Below are 14,993 nucleotides of genomic sequence, written 5' to 3'. Positions count from 1 at the left end.
TGACTGCCTGGGTTTGACCGTTGAACCCTGAGGTGTAGTCTAGCAACTCCCTCAGCACTAGGCCTGCAGGGCATTATATAGATATAGATGAGTGTGTGTGAGAGAGAGAGAGAGAGAGAGAGAAAGGGAGGGAGTGTTTTGTGTACAAACGCTGGCTAACCTGCTTTGTCCCCTGATCATAGGAAATGGTTACAGTGTTCATACATGTGCAAATCATAACATCAGTGAATCCTTTGGCATGCTGTTTGCGCGTTTGTCTGTCTTTACAAGCTGCATGCATTCACATGTGTACTATGCATTTGAGTGTGAGCTGTTTGTACTCAAATGTTCATGTACGCTTTGTTGCGTGTGTCTGTTTGGCTGCTACGTGTGTCTATTTGCATGCTGCTCCATGCTAACGGGCTGTTTAATGTGAACTTTTTTGGGACAGCTGAATGTCAGCAGATCTATTATCCTTTATCTGAACTCCCCAGAGCAGAAAGAGGGAGAGATAGTGGATGAGGGTGGTTCAGTGGACGGACGGATGGACGGACGGACGGACGGACGGATGGATGGATGGATGGATGGATGGATGGATGGATGAATGGATGGATGGATGGATGGATGGATGGATGGACGGACGGACGGACGGATGGATGGATGGATGGATGGATAGATGGATGGATGGATGGATGGACGGATGAATGAACATCATTGTCCAATGACACTCTCCTGTCGTTTTCTGTCCTTCATGAATTATTCACAGTTTCTTCACTTGTGTCATAGTTGCCATTAAAAAAGACTCTCCATCATGTGCACACACACACACACACACACACACACACGCTCGCTTACACACACTTTACATATGCTCTAACACCTTTATTGCTCTACTTGTATTATTGGAGTTTTTAATCTTGTTATTTTCATCTTATTGCATGTTGCATAATACAGTGATGGGAGACGCAGAATAATATAATATAGTGTATCCCCCTGTGATTTTTACCCCTGTTACACTGTATTAGGTCCATAGAATATCTAATTACCCCAGGCACTGTTACTGTATAACTATGTATTAATATTATAACTCCTTTCTGTAAGAACTTGATTTTTAGTGATTGGGTGAGGAGCAATTTTGTTCTGGAAACTTCTCAGAAACCCCCTCATGTCAGTAAACCTAGGAAAGTCATATATCCTTTGAACGCCCCAGGTCTCTAGTGTGTGGTTGTGGCATGATGTTGTTATTATCCTAGAGGCCACAACAGGTCATTTATATAATGACATTTTGTGAAAAGTTTAAAAAATGTTCTCATTACAATAAAATGGGGACAAACCACATCACAAATTAATGCAGTTGAGTTAATTGAATCCACAAGAATCTCAGATTTCCAGTCATACCCAGTGTATGCGATTTGAACACTGCCGAAATATTCAAATACAGTAGGTGAGGATAATGCATCTGTACTGCGTGAGAAAAACATCTCACCTAAACTGCATGTGATTAGCATAAAGTGGGCATGTCTGGAAAGGGGATTTATGTTATAAAGCCACTGACCTAGGTTTAGGGCAAAAAACTTCCTGGTAAGGCGTTATAAAAGACAGTGAATAAATTAATGTAAATGCCGGAAGTGAAGTAGTTATAAGGGACACGTGACTACTGCATTTCACAGTCTGGGGTTGTTCCTTCACCAAAATCTAACCTATTTAACCCTGAGATATCATGACATGGCACCAATGGATTCCTTGGGTCATCCAGTTTCAGTAGACAACCTTATCTTCACTGTAGCGTTAAAAAACCCGCAGCCATCTCTGAAACACAGACAGTTGGCAGAGTAAAAGTGTGCAGGACAGTTCTTGGCACACAAACACAAAACAAAGTTGCGTGCAAGTATATGACAAGTGGATGTCAGCAATTTGGCAACATAGGGAAGTTTAGTGGAAAAAGGGAAGTGTAGAAACCATGAATCATTACTGATCGTTCTTGCATGTTTTGTTAACATCATTTACTGTATATTGCTCTTGGACGGTCACAACTCTTGTGTCAAAGTGGCTCCGGTTGTCAGGACTTGTTGCTAAATGTATTACAAAATACTGCAGTTCATGGTGACCCCATACCTCTTCTACTTAACCAGCTACTGAAGCACTTTTAATTGCTGTAATGTAGGAACATCCCCTATCAGATCTGCCCCCATTAGATAGCCATATGGTGGCTACGTTAGTAGCTGGTTTTGGGATCATGCATTCATTACATTTAGATACACTTGATCACCAAAATGGTAGATAATGATGTCAGATAAGGATAATAGCTTTCAAACAGCTACAACAAGAACTTTTCTCTTTATTTATGACTTTATAACAGCTTGCCAAGCAACCTCTATAAGCAAATTCTGTATTTTATTGTTTTAGATTCCATATATTTATTTTTCTTACTCTATATAATGAGCGTTTTAAATCCAACGCTTATCTGTAGTAACAGCTGTATTGGTGGAACTGATGTTGTGGCCTGGGATGCTGCATGGAGGGAAAGAGGGAGGTAGAGAGTGATGAATGATCCGTCCAGAGACGGAGAGAGAGAGAGAGAAAGAGATGGGCTTTTGGCCAACTAGGTTAGAGGTTTTATTGTTGATGTCTGCTTGGTTGCATAGAGACTACCTCAGATAAATACACAGACCTGAGAGCATGCACACCCCTGGTCAAACAGGGTCTAGACAGCCTGACGCTTAGCTGTGTGCTGACTGAAATATGCATCATTCTTTGTTTATTCACAGCAAACACAACAATGTTTGGAGATGCGTTTGCAAAACGGGCGGCGGGATGAAACGTGGGGGATGTCACATGCTGAATGTGGATGTAGAAATCAGAATGTTAAAGCTACATGTGTCTTGCATGTAGGGCTGGGCGACATGGCGATAAATATCTTGAGACAATATTAAAATGTATATGTTTTTATTGTTTCCATCGTGATTTAGAAAAAACAGAGGTCACACTGAGTTATGGTCAGCGTAAAAAAAATTTTTTTCTTTTCACATGGCCATTTTTGCCCCCAATGTTTGGAATTGGGAGGCATTTACATACAAGATAATGCAATTTCTGGACTCCTTGATTGTGTTTTAATAGACAAATATGTTGGATTTGATTTGAAAAATGTTCCGTCTCCCCTTTTTTGCTTTCTGACACTGGTTATGGTAACATTTACACCATTTGGGTAATGCTTTCTGTTCTGAACTTTGAGCATGGGAGTAAGGCTGGAGCGAACCATTGTTTTGCTAACCTGAAGTTCACAAAAATAGGCTTTACCATGTGTATTTCTTCATATAGACTTTATTTATTGACATACAAGAAAACATACTATATCCTGATTTATGTTTTTTCAAGATATGAAAGGACTTTGGCCTTATCGCCCAGCCCTACTTACATGGTTAAGGTCTGCCATGGTGCAAAAATCTATATCCTAAGATGAACTTTTCTGCATAATCAAAAGCAATGCCGCAGTAAATGCTTGAATTAAAGCTTGTAAATGACAATGCAGTTGGCAGGTGCATATGTTATGTGCAGGGTATTGATACTACTGCAGGGTCATGAGACGGAGAGGACAAGTGGAAAAAGTGAAAAGAGACAGGTTCTGGAGGATGATTTTGTTAACTTCTGATGTGCTCTGACACGCCAGGCCTCCCAGCAGCCCCTGGCACTCCTGTTCTCACCTCCATACGTGAGCTAGCGTACTGTGAACCCCCACCTTTTTTTTTTTTACACATTTTACTGTGGCACCTTTTTTTCCCCGATTAAACATGCAAACACTGATACACAGGGATCCATTCCAAGACACCCCGAAGACACACAAACACACACAGACAAGCTCGCACACACACACACAGCTACACTTTCTTACATCGTCACTGAAGCTTAGCCTTCACTTTTCTGCTAGGACTGTTGGCAGCGAGGATGGAAAGACAGGAGAAGCTCCAGAGACGAAAGGAGAGAGAAAGGGAAGCAGAATGGGGCCCTCCATCATGCTGTCAGTAAGATGCAGCTTTAGCGTTAGAGAGGAATAAAGAGTGTTTTTAAAAGGTGCTGCGAGGTGCAGCGAAGATGAGTCAGATAAATGACTTCTCTTTTTTATTCAAAGTGCCACAGGGTCACCGTGTGTGTGTGATGGAGAAAGAGTGTGTGCAAGTATGGGTGTGTGCATGCTTCAGCCTGGACTTGAGAATGCATGCAGACTTTTTGCCATGGCCGGCTGATGTTTTTGTTGCTCCTGACACTTTAACGTATTATGTTTTTTTCTGGCTGTTGCCCCTCTCCTTTCACCACCGAGTGGGAAAAGTAATGTAGTTCAGAGGGGGCATGTAAGGTGGAACAATGGCTCAAAAATATTGAATAAGGAGTGAAAGGGAGTCAGGGCTTTAATGACAATAGGCTGAGCTGGGGGTGAGGACTGATGATGTGTGGGGGGTGGCGAATCCAGATTGATGATAGATCTCCACTGGTTAAATATTATCAGGCTTCTTTTTTCATGTATCAACCCCCTCCTGTCCTGGTATCACACAGAGAATGGTAAGATGTGGCCAGCTAATGATCTGCCCTTCTAAGCCATTCACTTTTTGTATCAGCCTATTTACTTACTATTGAGACACTCCCCCTCTCTACGGGTTCACAACACAGATGGTTTGGGTAGCCATAGTGACTGCCGTGCTTTATTTATATCGGTTCAAAGCCCTTCTGTGCTTTTTTTTTTAACCCTTGGAAGTTTTGTCACAGATGGAGTGCTGAATTGATAGTTCCAACTACAAAGGTGGAAGACTTAAAGTATTTTATTTGAGCCTTCTGACACAAAGGTGAGTCGACATGAGAGAGAAAAAGTATTTTCTTTTATTCCCCATGAAACTGAATGGATGGAAAGAGCTTCAGGGCTCCTCTGTTCTAACTTCTGCCCATTTTTGACGTGATACTCGCCAATGCCAAATTTATTTATAGAGGTGGGAATTGCTTTACAAGTCTCAGGTCTTTTCACTAAAGTTCCAAGTCAAGACAGGCAAGTACCAAGTCAAACCCCAAGTCACGACTGACAACACCCAAGTGAAGTACTAAATCAGGACAGACAAGTCCCAGTTCTTTCAGACATTTCCTGGTTATATAAAGGTAAATCAAGAAAGACAAATCCTAAGTCAATCCCAAGTCCCAAACTTTAAATCTTAAGTCCTCAACAAGTCATAATGTTCTTTTATCCAAATGTTAGACCATTTTAACAACAGTTACTGGCACCAGTGGTGGAAAAGTATTCAGATATCTTACTTAAGTAAAAGTACTAAGTACTACACCGTGAAATTATTCCACTACAAGTCCTGCATTCAAAACCTACTTAAGTAAAGGTACAAATGTATCCGCAACAAAATGTACTTAAAGTATCAAAAGTAAAAGTACTTGACATGCAGAGTGACCCCACTAAGATTGTTTAATATATTATAAATATATTATTACATTATTTGCAGCGTTTTAATTTTCTCAAGATAGTGCTTATTTTAACTTCTTGATATACAGTTATAAGGTTTAATAAATACATTTAAAAAATCATGTTTTTTTATGTTAAATCTTGACCCGAAAAGTAACTAAAGCTGGCAGCTTAATGTAGTGGAGTAAAAAGTACAATATTTTATACTAAAAATTTAATAGAGTAGAAGTATAAAGTTACATAGAATGGAAATACTCAAGTAAATTACCTCAAAATTGTATTTAATACTTGAGTAAATGTACTTAGTTACATTCCACCACTGACTGGCTCCAACTGGCGCTTAGTAACTTAACTTTAGTTCTTCATGGTTTTCTCCTGCAACTTAATGTGATGCTCTTGGATTGCTAACAAAGTGGATCTGGGGAGTTAAGTGTGCACGTGCTGAGAGTTAAAATGTAAGTGAAGTTGAAATAAAGGGAAATGAATTGATTCATGTCACACTTTCTGAATAACATACTTTTTCCATGTTAGGGCTCGGGGGAAGGTATCAAGTATTTTCAGTCAAGAGGCTCAAGTCCAAGTGAAGTCATGAGTCATTGGCATTAAAGTTGAGTTGTACATTTCGGTTTTTTTTTAGATGTGGTGAAGTCTAAAGTTATCCAGTTTGTTACTCAAGTCCAAGTCATGACTCGAGTCTGCGCCTTTTTCGTTTTTTTGAAATGTGTTAATCTATGAGATGTCATTGATATTGCCAGGATATGTGTAACATTAAGCAACAGTACAAAAGTTGCTCTGTGTTGTGAGATGCGTATGATAAGTCATGTGATGTTGGTCACGTTCTCAGCAGTTCCCTATTCCCCAACACATTGTTCGTTTTTAACATTACTGCCTAAATATCAATCGTGGGCCTGAGGGCAAAAAGTTTGACATTGATATCTATTATCAGAGCAGCTCTCTGGGCCCGACAAAGGACTGGCCTCTTCCCTGCTGCCTGTGGCTAAGCTGAGCAGAAACAACCACAGCACAATGAAAATCCGTGCTCTGATGGGGCACTTCTTACTGTCAGGGTCGTCCTCGCCTCAGATGAAGTTGACCCATGCTCACCTCTGGGACTTGTGGGTAAAAAGATCTGCCTCTCATCCAATTAACTCATCTCTTTCATACATATAAATATATATATGGACACACACACTAGGGCTGGGGTGGACAATAACAGAGAGAGGGTGAGAGATGGCAGAGAAAGGGGGAGTAGCTGCTCCATCTACATTCCCTGCGCCTCATTCTTTTGAAATGCTGATGACTCCTCCTCCTCTCACCCTCATCGCTCTGCTCCCTTCTCTTTTAATGTGGCGGAGTCATCCATTCCATTAACCCTCCTCCTGCTCCTCGTCCCAGGTTGGAATGAGGGAGATCCCCCACCCCCCACCCCCCCTATAAAAGGCAGGGTAACAGGGGCCACAGTGGTGACGATGGCAGGGGCATTTGTCATGCTCTGAGCCGCGGCAGTCTGTTGCTCTCCCGTGGGCCTTTGTTGTCCCTCAGTTCCCAACTTGCTGGCTAAGCAGAGGATTTCACATGTTTTATTAACATCTGAACCAGCTCGGCACTTTTGTGCGTTTCACATCGATCGACGGGGACGTGCGCGGACATACGCACGCTTAAAAACATGAAAAGCCGCATGCAAAAAAAAGGCACATGTGCCCAGGAGAGAGCTGTTTTATGAAAAAGCAAAGGCAGGATTAGAGCTGTATCACACACACACACACACACGTGCACACGCAACCGTTTCCATGAGTGTTGACTGCACATTCAGCCTGCAGTTATCCAACCTCTGCTCGGTTCATGGCACACATTCGGTCTTTGTACTAAGCACAACAATCAGCGTGCCCTGCCCGGCGCCGGTGTTAGGGGCACCACTCAAGTGGAGGTCACTTGCCGAGGCGTTATAATGCTTTAGGCTGGGCACAACAAGACTGAGGGCAATCCACTTAAAGCGAACCACTAGCCCCCCCCCACCTCCTCTTGTATCCCCTCCAGGCCACCCCGAGCATCACACTTCTGAATGGAAAACGGGAAGTCGGCCCTCTGCAGCACTTCAAAAACTGGAAAGAGAGAAAGCGGCGAGAGGAGGGGGGTTCATGTTCGAGATACAGAGCTGCTTTTTGAACGCGCTGCCTCAACATCCAGACAGCAGCGCCTAAGATCTCTGTTAGAGCGAGATGAAACGAGTCGAATCGGGTAACACGGGGCAAAATCAAAGCTTGAAAGTACGTTTTGATGAGAAGACGACTTTTTTGATATTTCCCCGCTCCCTGAACTTTTCACTTCGTCTGTCTTTTCTCTTCGTGAACTCTGAGTTAAGGCCACGAGGGTGAGGCTGCGGTCGAGAATCATTATGCAGGAAATGAAGAAATGAATGGTATCATACATAGATAAATAAAATGTAGCTTGAGTTGTAATTGCATCAGTGATGCCAATTTCAGAGTGGGTTTTGGCAGAGCAGCCCTGAGGTCTGCCAGCCTCTGCCATCCACCTCCTCACTCCTGCTCCCTGCTACTCCCTCTCTCCCTCTGGGCTTTCCTGCAGCAGCTCGGCCTCCTCACACTGCTTCTTACTCTTCAGTTAGATAGCAGGGTAATTGATTCTTTTTTTGTGTGTGTCATGCAAAACTGTTGGCAGCCACTGTCAGGTAACATGTTTGTACAAAATCATGATAAATGTGTCTCTCAGGCCTTCTCCTACTAGCTGTTTTCTATGTGTTTTATGCATAAGCATATTATGAGACAATGGGTCCCTGGGCACAGAGCTGCATGGCCACACCACTTTTCCTAAATAGGAGCAACCAAGAACTTTATAGTCGTTGAGCTTTTTTTGTTGTTATGTGTCTCTCTGTGGTTGTTTTGCCACTTTTTGTAGGCTTTAGCCATGTTTTTCATTAAAGTCGAAGCAACTTTTGAGGCAAAATGTGGCATTAAAGAAAATGCGAATTAGGGATGTTTCCACCTCAGAAGTTTTGTCAAATTTTGGTGTTTCCATCAAGCTTTTCTCACGTGAATCTTCAAAATGCACATAGAAATTTGTTGATGGAAACACGACTATTGTGAGCCTCCTTGTGTCTCTATGCAGCTGTTTAGCATTTCCTTGTAATTTGTTTTTGCCTTTTTGTAGTCTTTGTGGGTCCATAAAAATCGGAGTAATCTCACCAAACAACTAATTGCTTAAATTAATTTTCTATATCCCAGAGATGGAACATAAAAACAAATGCACGCTTCTTATTAAAGACACTTTGATTATGCAGTCCTGAAATACCAGAACTCAGCTGGGAACATATAAATCTGCAGTCTTAGATACTTTTTATTAAACCAACCTACTTCTCTCTACTATCATTTCTAATTCTCAAATATAGGTAGTTTTACTTCCAACAAACACATCAAGTAAGAAACTTGATCTTTTATAATTATAAAATTCTCATATTTGTAAAACAAAGTGCTCACATCTTTTGATCACAGCTCGCTGATTAGTTTATCCCAGTCATGTATCCTCTATTCTTTTAACTCCCTCAACCTTTTTTCAGTCTCTTCCCTGTGGGTTGCTCTCTGTGTTTCATTCTCTGTCCCTCTTGTCTTTCTTAATAGAATTAGCTGTGTGTCCATCCGTTTGTACTAAACATCTCCCTGTTTCTGACAGCTAATGGGGGCCATTCCAAGTCCGGGATGACTGATATTGAAATATCCTTCCTCCAGGGTAACATCCATAGCAATTTTGCCTTGATTTGCTGAGTGATGGACTGTGCTAAGGAACATAGACCTAATGATCATTGCGGAGATGGGCCCTCTAACTCAAGGCCGTAGAGTGTGGCCGATTACAAGCCATACAATAAGCCCTGTCTCCTCCCCCCCTCCTCTCTCTCTTTCTCTCTCTCTGCTGAGGTATTTCCAGAATGCCGCCGGCCATGATGGATTTATGAGTAGGCCATACTTTGGTAAACACCGATGGTGGGCAGCTTTGTCCTCCCCCTTGTGATATACCGAAGTCCCCATAAAAAATGGGAAAACCAGGTTACGGCCACCATAGAGCTGGGCTAAACAATAAAAGGCTTTATGGGCAGATATAGGCCTGTACCATAAATGCTGGAATCTGCTGTCAGAGGGACATTAAAGGGATAATGACGGGGGGGTAGCTTTCACAAAATCCCTGCAGCCACTAAGAGGGTCTCACACACACACACTTAAGATAGCAGAGCAGCGATGTAGAGATCTATAGAACAGTTTAACTTTGGGTCAGGCTTTGTGTTTGTGTGTAGCCAGTAGATTGACAGAAAGGAGGTGCAAGCGGTGCAGTGTACATCGATAACTGCAGCTTGTTCTCACATCGAAGGGTCGGGCCCTCATTACACATTGGCTCGCAGTCGGGGAGCACAGCTGTTGGGTTTGGCTGGTGCTGCCTGTACGGCCTGCACAAAACCAGCTGTGCAAACAAACACACACAGAAACCGTAATGGCAGTGAGGGGAGTGGAGTGGTAGTTTCAGGTAGACTTAAAAGCAAACATGCACCTCGACACACACACACACACTCACAAATAAACACGCCGACATGCACCCAAGGGAGATGTGAGCCTGGTGGCATGAGGAAGTTGGCTGCTGGGTCCATGCCAGTGGTATGAGCGGGGGTGGAGGGATTTTGATAATACTGCTGACACGTAGACGACATGTTTTTGCGGCACAGTGTGACAGAGACCTGGACATCTCCTTGGGGAAGGAATAGCAACGAGAGCACTTTTTACTGCTTCCTAACACCCCAGATTGGGCTAAGAATGAAGGAAAGTGGGGGCAGTAAAAATAGTTTGACACCCTCAAGGTCCAGCCAGCAATCTCCTCTCCGCCCTTGCCCATAAAACTCTTTGAATTCCCTCCTAAAACCCTTCTCCCTTTCCTCCTCCCCCACTCTCCCCCCCCCGTCTCTTCGCTGGACTCTCAGTTCCAGCTTTGCTCCGAATCAAGGACGCTATGTTTACCGCTCATGGTATCCCTCTATTATTTGCACTTGCATAACCATCTATTTCTGCAAAAGCCTCCACTTCTGAATGCTACTTTAATCAGGCCCATCCATCGGTTTGCTTGGACTTTATGCGACAACGCTTTGAAGCCAGAGCCACACAGCCAAGACTGATGACAAGTTAGGGGATCGAGACACAATCTCACTTTCTCCGGCTTTGCCTCCCGCCAAAGTACTTTTCCATGATTAAGGAATGTGGCGCTTAATGACACCGGACCAAGAACATCCACCTGGACTAGTGTGTTAACGATGAGCCGAGCCTCTTTTATGACTCTTTTGTCTTTACACAGTCCTGAAGATGCAAAAGAGAAAATGTAAATGTGAATATTAGAACTTATATTATGTGTATGCAGGTGTGTGTTTGTTTGTGATTAGCATAGACTGTTTAAAAGAAGCGGATGCAGCCAACATGACCCTTTGGTTTGTGAACTTTTGTTGTGAAGCCTTGAGTTTGGTATGTAAGCTGTCAGCATCTTGGTTTTTCAGAACCAGGTCATGTGCAGAAGGGTTTTGCAGCCAGGAGGGCACTATGCTAACCCTAGTTAGCTAGCCTGGGAAGCAAGGTGCATCTGTTATTCAAAATCAACAGCCGACTCCTTAGAGTATTTTTTATTAGAAGGCGACCAAAATGGTCCAATGAACTTGACAAACACACTGTAAAGGAGCAAAGAAAACCTACAGTGCGCCATTGTAGCAACTTTTCAAACCACAAGATAGCTCCGCCCTATAGCATACTTGTTTTATTGTCTATTTTACTCTAAATGGGACTAAAATTTACGAAATAAAAATCATGCTGTATTGAAGAAGACTTGAAACAAGTGCTTGAGACCAAAACTCTTTTTTGCAACCAGTGGAGTTGCCCCCTGCTGGCCATTACAAATAATTCAGGTTTATGGCATTTTCGCATTGGCTTATTTTCCGACCCGAAGGTTGCATCGTGATGATGAGTTACTCTCACGTACAGACTGGACACCACCCGGGACTAAACTACCACTTATTTTTCTGCAGATGTGATGTAATACATCCAGTTCCCCAACTGTCTCCCCTGAGGAGCACTCTGTTCCCTCTTGTGACTATAAAAGTACTTAAATGTTTCATCTAAGGCACCTGGTTATAGTCAGCACTTTTTTGGACGACAGAGTGTTTGTTTAAAAATAAATGTTTTTAAAAAACTGTGGGAAAAGGAGTTTTTTACACTTCTAAACTTGTATTCTTCCCTCCCCCTCCGTAATAAGCAATGATCAACAGTCCGTTATCTCTCAGCTTGTTCTATGCTATCACAGGGTATTACCCGAGGATGAATGCTCTCCCCTTGGAGAAGAAAACAGAGCCTGGAAAATTAGCATTTTCTGACAGCCATTACTCATAGGGCTAATCCTGTCAAGGAATGTGTGGCTGTGCTATCAGTGCAGGCAAGGGGTCGCCGTGGCCCAGGCCTGCACACTGGGCTCTTATCAGGCAGGGTAAACACACTGGGGCCTGCATTAAATAAGTGTCACAGTCAGTGGGGGCGGAGCGGGCCAAGCCCCCCTGCCAGGCTCCATGCAGATAATCCCTCTCAGAAACCATGTTGGTCAGACCCAGCTGTGGCCTGTGGCTCAGGTGTAGGGAGAGCGGGGGAGCAGAGGTATTGTTCAGGCAGTGGTGTAGATTACAAGACAAATCACATCGGTTTTTGGTCATTTCACATTAATGCAGATATGTTTGAAGATGCTATCAAATGTTTTCTATCCACACAGGCACTTCACTTCAATTTTTAAAAGTTAAGAGAAATGCTTAAGATTGTCCCCAAAATGATGGGACAGGACAGGTGATACAGCCTTCATAGACAAGCAGACACAGAAACTGTCCTTCTATGTTTTTGACCTTGTCTGGGACATCCCAAGCTTCTTTCTTTTATTTTTATCACAAATGAGCCAATTTTTACTCCTGTTAGCATGAACGTTGAAAAAGACCAATAATGTGAGATGTCTTTCAACAAAATTGCATCTAGTGGTGCTTGGCCTTAATCTCTCCCACTGAACATGTGCAGGCAACCTGAGCCGACAGCCGTACATCAGATCACATGACAATCACAGGTCAATGTTTTTTGAAGAGCTCAGTTTACCTGTCAACACCACAACATGAGACCGTAATTGCTATTATATTCTTCAGGCATTAGTAACCGCATCACCTGAATTTGAAAAGGAAATATGTAGAGTTGTGCTGGGATAGTGTTGGCATGGACTCAAGTCTCGTGGATGACACAGCTGCCATAACAAGTTGCAACAATGTTGCATGGAATGTTGCAGAGTAAAGGTGGAGTAACATTTTTAAAAAGGAGGTGGTGCACGTCTGGAGCAAAACAACTTCCTGGACTGTGAGAAAAAGTGAAATGTCAGTTACCATGACTGGGTGACTTTGCCACTTCTGTTACTTTATGTGCGCTGGGTGAGCTGCGGCGCCTCTCTGGGCAGCACTCGAGGAAAAGTGTAATGGTGTTGTACTCAGTGCACAAGGTGGGAAACCTTGAATAATGTGGGATGAGAGCGAGCCAGAAAGGCGAATCCGAGTCAGCCAGTGGGTCACCAGGAGGTGAGGCTGCCTACTTCCCTGGGTTCAGGAAAAGTTCAGCCGCATAGCATTAGGCAAATTAGGGAGACAGGGCTGGGGGAGAAAAAAAATCACAGGGTAGGGACTGATGAGAGCATGGGGGAAAGGGTCAAATTAGTTGGAAGGAGGAGCCCAAATACAGAGTGAGAAAATAGATGGGAACTTCCAGGAAAAAAAGTGAGGGCGATACAGTCGGATGCAGCTCTCATTAAGTCCATGAATTCCTAAAGATATGAAAGACTCATTACTGAGCTTATATAACTGCATCATGTCCTCAAATACGTTCTTATTTAAAGCCCCCGCTCCTAAATTTGAGGGAGGGCTGCGGACTCCCCTCCTTCACACAGTCACAGTCCCATGCAGGGCCCGGGCTTAGAGAGAGGGAGATCCATGGTGACGTCCCTGAAGGGGTTAAATGTAGGAGGAGCAACGCATGAAAAGAGACTGAGGGGTAGGAAGGGGAAAAAAGAAAAAGAGCCTAGTGGAGGTGGAGCCAAAGCCCTCAGCTGCTGTGCCTTGTCACATTTTTGCAGAACATGATAGCCGCACGATTTGGTGTGGGAATGATTTAGGCGTCTCTCTCAGAATACAAACAAGGTGGTGCTGCATTTTTCATGCGACCCTGGATATCGGAGAGCGGGCTCTGACCGACAGAGAAGCCGCCGGTTGTGTTGTGGCGTACGGAGGGAGACCGGTTCATTTACGGGGCTGACAGGAGTCCACCCACGGCGGCGGGCGCAAACGGGACAACCGACCGTAACCCAAAGGACAAACTGCAACTAGACGGAATTTCCTCTCTGATATTTTGCGCTTTCATCCCATTCAGAATTCCCTGTGTTGTCGACACGGACTTGGGAGATTTGTGTCTTCTTCTCTGGGATTTTTATTCGGGTTATTTTCTCTTCATGGTGTGGATACAGCCTCAAATGTTGCTCTCTGTTTGAGCAAGGCCGAAAGGACCCATATATATTCTGCTGAACTTATTCGGGTCGTTGTCGGTTTTTATTATTTTTGTGCATATTCCCAGCCGCTGTCTTGCGTTGGACACCATGCAGACTGTTCTTTTAAATTATGTTTTTAAAATTGAGCGCAGCCGATTAGGCTATTTCAGACATTGAATCACTCCTCGGTTTGGGTTTCGATCAGTACAGCTCCGCAAGAAAGATGCCAAATGTCCAAATGTCCTTGCTGTGTGTGGATTTACCACTTTTCCTTCGATTTTAATGCAGTTTCCCTCCGTTTGGCCCCCTCAGTTTCTACCTCTGCTGGTGGCGAGCTGAAACCCCACAAGGCTCGCGTGCTCCTGCGTGCGCGACAATAGTTCGTTTTTTGATAATAATCCCCTGCTATCGTCCTGCTTCGTATGATGTATGAGAGTGTGGACGTTGTGGGACTGAATCCCAGCCCGAACCCGTTTTTAATGATGGATTACTACAACCAGAGCAGAGGATGCTTGATCCCGGAGAAAGGACTGGTGCCCGGAGCGCCCCATCCCTACAGCACGTCCATCAGAAACCAGCACTGGAACGGCTCCAATCACTGTAGGTGCCTTTTCCTGCCTGCTCAACTTCATTTCACTAATTGGGGAAGTTAAAGCCTCTAGATTTATATGCGTGTGTGTATTTATAGCATGCATAAATAGCAGACTTGTTATTATTTTTCTCACACGATATAATGGTTATTAAACGGCCTTTATTCCCACGTAACTATCTTTTTATCTCAATTATTCAGACTCGTAATATGTCCCAAACATCATTGCATGTTATCACCATGATCGAGCTTCATAACTGCATTATATATACTTGACCCACTTTCGGCTCGCTCTCCTTTGCCTCTGTATGCGCCCCGGCTTTTTTTTTTTCCTGAGAAAACGTCGGTGAGACTGCGGCGCTGATCCAGGCCATGTTATCCAAAGCT

The 14,993-nt window shown here is 43.6% G+C and overlaps 1 protein-coding gene across 6 annotated transcripts in view; it reads left to right on the top strand.

Moving 5' to 3' along the window:
• The window catches only part of raraa (retinoic acid receptor, alpha a), a 159,084-nt gene that overhangs the window by 103,015 nt on the left and 41,076 nt on the right, over positions 1 to 14,993 (top strand). For 2 of the 6 annotated variants that reach the window (XM_059324416.1, XM_059324412.1), the window contains exon 1: positions 13,614 to 14,617. The exons of the other annotated variants lie outside the window; for them this stretch is intronic. In XM_059324416.1, coding sequence (XP_059180399.1) covers positions 14,440 to 14,617 — 178 coding nt within the window. In that variant the 5' untranslated portion in view covers positions 13,614 to 14,439. Of the gene's footprint in view, positions 1 to 13,613; positions 14,618 to 14,993 lie in introns of those variants that run through there. 6 annotated transcript variants of the gene reach the window in all.

The sequence above is a fragment of the Centropristis striata genome, chromosome 21 (genome assembly GCF_030273125.1).
Source record: "Centropristis striata isolate RG_2023a ecotype Rhode Island chromosome 21, C.striata_1.0, whole genome shotgun sequence".
Taxonomy (NCBI): Eukaryota; Metazoa; Chordata; class Actinopteri; order Perciformes; family Serranidae; genus Centropristis; species Centropristis striata.
This window is presented reverse-complemented; position numbering and strand designations above follow the sequence as displayed.